At 41.1% G+C, this 5,069-nt stretch overlaps 1 protein-coding gene across 1 annotated transcript in view; it reads left to right on the forward strand.

Annotated features, from left to right (window-relative positions):
- LOC103520717 overlaps window positions 1-4,609 on the forward strand; it is a 12,789-nt gene extending 8,180 nt beyond the window's left edge. Inside the window, exons 4-8 of the mRNA XM_008485818.3 lie at window positions 1,055-1,141; window positions 1,793-1,985; window positions 2,335-2,467; window positions 3,031-3,323; window positions 3,972-4,609. Coding sequence (XP_008484040.2) covers window positions 1,055-1,141; window positions 1,793-1,985; window positions 2,335-2,467; window positions 3,031-3,323; window positions 3,972-4,220 — 955 coding nt within the window. The 3' untranslated portion in view covers window positions 4,221-4,609. The remainder of the gene's footprint in view (window positions 1-1,054; window positions 1,142-1,792; window positions 1,986-2,334; window positions 2,468-3,030; window positions 3,324-3,971) is intronic.
- The last annotated feature ends 460 nt before the right edge of the window (window positions 4,610-5,069 follow it).

Below are 5,069 nucleotides of genomic sequence, written 5' to 3' on the forward strand. Positions count from 1 at the left end.
GTAACATACTTTAGACTAGGATACATGGAATTTGGGAAAGTCAAGCATATTGTTTATTTTAATTTTTTATTTTTGTTAATATATAATATTGATCGCATAGATATCATTATTACATATATAATTTCTACAATGATGATATTGAAAATTTACATGAGCATAGGTACTATCTGAGAATGAAACTGAAATTATATTTAATGAACTCCCCATCCGTGGCACAAGCTTCGGCTTTTACGGATGGGTATACCATTTGTTAACAATTTTTTTTTTGATGAGAGAGTTGTGTTCTGAAAAATCAATAAATGGAAACTTATAAAATTAAAATTAAATTAAAAATATGTACTTTTATACTGGCAGAATGAGACTGAAAAGTCCCTCTACTCCCAAAGTCGTATTACATTTTGTGAAAAAAAGGTCATGTTATTAACTTAAGTACTATGGTAAAGTCCCAACCTCAGTGGTGTAGTCGTTAACGTGTTGGACTTTAACTAGAGGTTGGTGGTTCGAGTCCAAGTCAAGTCATAAAATTTATCCAGGGATTGGGAAACCACATTTGTGACAAGTATCTAAGTATGCCTAATACAATTAAAAATACCTATTCCTTCCTTTATAGTTGGTTTAACTAAGGTTTTTCGTTGGTTAAAGTGTATAGTTTATGTAGAGTTCCCTTTTCCAAGACCTACTGTTCACTATTCACTTACCCTGATATAGGCAATAACGAAGGTCAACATATAACCACGCATGCCGTTCGTTTCTCCTGCAGGAATGCCGCCAAATTTCAACGCTACCGAATAGATCTTAGCCTGATTCTTCTTCACGTCTTCTGGATCACCTGAGGGGAGAGAATTGGGGCCATTATTGGAAAATTGGGATTCTTATTGAAAAATAGGGGTTTTTATTGGAAACTAGAATGTGGTTATTGGAAAATAGGGATTACTATGGGAAAATAAGGATTATTAGGTATTGGGAAATAGGGATTATTATTGGAAAAAAGGAATAAAATTGTTATGGCCTTCGTTAGATTAAGAAATTTTTACACTAGTGGACTGTATCACAGAAAGGAGATATCCGTGCATTGTGATAGTCCAAGCCCATTTTCAAGAGACAATTATTCCAATCCTTGGCCCATGGTCGGTATCGCCAGGTGAGTGTAACTAAATTAAATTTGGTCTTACTCAGTTGGTCCTGACCAAGACCAACTTAACAATACTTTTTGTGACACATTTTTAGGATTACAAACATTCAGTTCTTTTCGCCGGCCTAGTTAGCTTGGAGGGTAGCGCGTCTGCCTTGTAACCGCTAGGCCGTGGGTTCGATTCCGGGACGGATTTTATTCTGAATAAATAATGCTCGTTCTCGGAACGGCTGGCTTTATCCTATCCTGTCTTCCTTCTCTCTTCGTTTTCGGGACGACAGACTTTCGCAGTTACAATTCCATCCATCAAACCCCTCTCTCTCTAAAAAAAAGTTCTTTTCTCTTTTTCCAGAGGGAGTGATGTGCTTGTTCACGAAGCTACTCATTTGAAGCACCAGAAGGAGGCGGCAGAGTTCTACAGGCTAGTTAGCTAGGGGTAGTGCGTCTGCCTTGTAACCGCTAGGCCGTGGGTTCGATTCCGGGACGGATTTTATTCTGAATAAATAATGCTCGTTCTCGGAACGGCTGGCTTTATCCTATCCTGTCTTCCTTCTCTCTTCGTTTTCGGGACGACAGACTTTCGCAGTTACAATTCCATCCATCAAACCTCTCTCTCTCTCTCTCTCAAAAAAAAAAAACAGTTCTTTTCTCTTTTTCCAGAGGGAGTGATGTGCTTGTTCACGAAGCTACTCATTTGAAGCACCAGAAGGAGGCGGCAGAGTTCTACGGACATTCTACGCCTACCATGGCTGTCCGGTTTGCCAAAGCTGTCAATGCCAGGCTTCTCATTCTCTCTCATATCAGTCAGAGGGTAGTGTCTAGGCCGGGAGTAGGAGGTCGAGGTCTCAACAAGGTAACGATTTCCTTTAAAAAACTAAATAACAAACCAAACGAACAAACAAACAAAATCACCAAACAAACATTTTTTTTTATCTCAGCGCACGGCCTTGCGCCAGGCCAAATGATACTAGGATATGTATTTTCTAATAAGATTGACGCCTAGCTATGGCCTTTAAAGTACATTTTTCGTTTCCGAATCAATTTTAGATAATTTTCAGACAAAAAACCCCCCATAGGGTTTGGCAAACCTTACTTCACCAACAAGGGGTGAAACGAAATTGAAACTCAGGTCCTGGTCCCAATATTGAGTAGAGGAAAAAAATGCCAACCGAAAGTCGAACTCGCGTTCTCTCTGTTCACAGACCACGTTCACCACGGATGACGTCATGAATGAAGCAATAGATGAACTGTTCCGGTATCGATATAGGAACCTCAGTATGATCATTGCTGAGGATGGAACTGTACTTAGGTTGGAGAAGAAGCACAACTACTCATGTAAGAATAAACCCTTAATTTCTCGGAACGGCTGGCTTTCTCCTATCCTGTCTTCCTTCTCTCTTCGATTTCGGGACGATAAGACCTTAGCAGTTACAACTCCCTTTGTCAAACCCCTTAAAAAATAGTCCAGAGTTCACGAAATAGAGAAAGCCTAGTTAGCTTGGTTGGTAGCGCGTTTACCTTGTAAGCGCTAGGCCGTGGGTTTGGTTCCCGCCCGGGGCGGACTTTATCCTGATCGGATAATGTTTGTCCTCGGGACGGCTGGCTTTCTCCTATACTGTCTTCCTTCTCTTTTCGATTTCGGGACGATATTAGCATGCTATCGGGTTTGGTGAATCCCAGAATTCTGCAATAGCGTTTCTACCCGGATAGAATCTATTTTAACTATCCAGGAATTTATTATCCTGCTAGAAGCTGGAAAGAATCCGACTTTTTCGATCTTGGAATTATTTTGGGGTTGTGCGATTCGGATTCTAGCGGGGTTGTGATAACTAGGGGCGGTTACAGTTACCCCTATCAAACCTCTTGGAAAAAAGCCTACAGGTCAAACTTGCTTTCAGCTCGATCTCGTCCGTGGTACTATCTGACGCGGCTCAAGAAGACCCTCTCCGTGCACAGAACCGTGTTCGAATCCATTCCAATCATCTACCAGCGACCCCCGTCCAACTACAACCACAAATTCAAACAGAACACCTTCCTACCCCCTCTCAATATGCTGACCAACTTCTCACGACACAAGTTTCTCAAATACTACAATCAGACGGATCTCAAACTTGTACAGCTTAACAGTAATCCTAACGGAGGCCCGGGCGTTGCTATATGGACCAAACGTCCGTTCTACAAAAGTATACCGGTAAATATTTTGGAGTACTGGTCTCGGTGGAAGAGAAATAAAACTTGTTAGTAAGGCACGGCTAAAAAGGTGGCTGAGTACGAGTTGGTTCCCAACTGGGAAAAAACGTATTAGTTGGTTCCGGTTGGAAAAAGGTTTGTATGAATTGGTTCCCTGATACCTGCCCTGATCAGGAAGTTATAATAATTATATTAAATGATTTTTTTCCTCATTCTACAATTTTTTGATTCAGAAGTTATTGAAAGATGATATTCAGAGGTGGGCATGTACTTACTAAAAGGGGTTGTAAATGTGCTATAAAACTATCGGCCGATAGAAAGTTTATTGTGGAAAAGTGAAAGTTTATTGTTGAAGAAAGATGACATGGAAACTCTGGATTCAAATGACTTAGTCCTTATTAGACACAATATGCAAATTTCTGCAAATAGATTAAATAAACAATTTGTTTTAACTAATTTACACTTTTTTGTCATTTCTTAATGTCGGAACCAATTAATACCTTTTTCCAAGCTAATATTATAGCCTGAGAAATACGGATTCTGAGCTTTTTTAATCTTTTGGCCTTAAATATGTATTAGCAACATCATCATTCCCCCCCCCTGGTTATACTGGCAGAATGAGACTAAAAAGTCCCCATGTTTCTTCCAGGTCTGGCCTCGGGTGATGAAGCCCGACTTGCTCAACATTCAAGACAACCGCACCTTCGTCAAACTGGAGTCTCAGTACATGAAAGATCGCCAGTCCAAATCTGAACAATACTTCAACCGGACTGTGAGTAAACATTACTTCTCCAAGTATGGAGATAATGGGACCGTGTTGGGAGAACATCCAATGACAGACCTAAAGGTGGCGCCTACTGCGCAGGCTAATTTGACAGGACTGGCTGGAGGACTTTAGATTTGGACCGTCATTCCAAATCTGAACTATACTTCAATCGCACTGTGAGTACACTACTTCTTCAAGTATGGACACAATGGGACCGTGTTGGGACAACATCCAATGGTTCCAGACGTAACAGTGACTCATACTGCACAGGGTAATTCGACAGGATTGGCTGGGGGACTTTAGATTTGGACCGTCAGTCCAAGTCTGAACTATACTTCAACCGCACTGTCAGTAAGCATTACTTCTCCAAGTATGGATACAATGGGACCGTGTTGGGACAACATCCAATGGTTCCAGACGTAACAGTGACTCATACTGCACAGGGTAATTCGACAGGATTGGCTGGGGGACCATAAACACGGAGCAGACCAGTCACTGTGGGACTATAAAGAGAAAGCAGCCAAACCAGCCTGGCTAGCTGGAGGTTACAAAGGGTTTATCATGGAAAAGCACAGCCAGCCTAGTTAGCTTGGTTGGTAGCGCGTCTGCCTTGTAAGCGCTAGGTCGCGGGCCGGATTTTATCCTAAACAGATAAAGTTCGTTCTTGGAACGGCTGGCTCCCGTACTTCTATCCTGTCTTCCTTCTCTCTTCAATTTCGGGACGGATAAGACCTTGGCCGTTGCAGTTCCCTCTATCAAACCTTTCAAAAAAAAAAAAAAAAAAAAAAAAAAAAAAAAAAAAAAAATACCTGATACCTGATGAGTACACACACTTTCAGGTAGATCCAACAGGCGGACTATATCTTTAATCAGTGATGTAGTACAGGGGCTCTTTAAGCCATTGCCTCTCTTAAAATAATAATAATAAAAATAAATGCTAGGACGTAGGTCTATCAAAGGCATGGTTAAAAGTGTTTATCT

This window comes from Diaphorina citri, unplaced genomic scaffold (assembly GCF_000475195.1).
Source record: "Diaphorina citri unplaced genomic scaffold, Diaci psyllid genome assembly version 1.1 scaffold3975, whole genome shotgun sequence".
NCBI lineage: Eukaryota > Metazoa > Arthropoda > Insecta > Hemiptera > Psyllidae > Diaphorina > Diaphorina citri.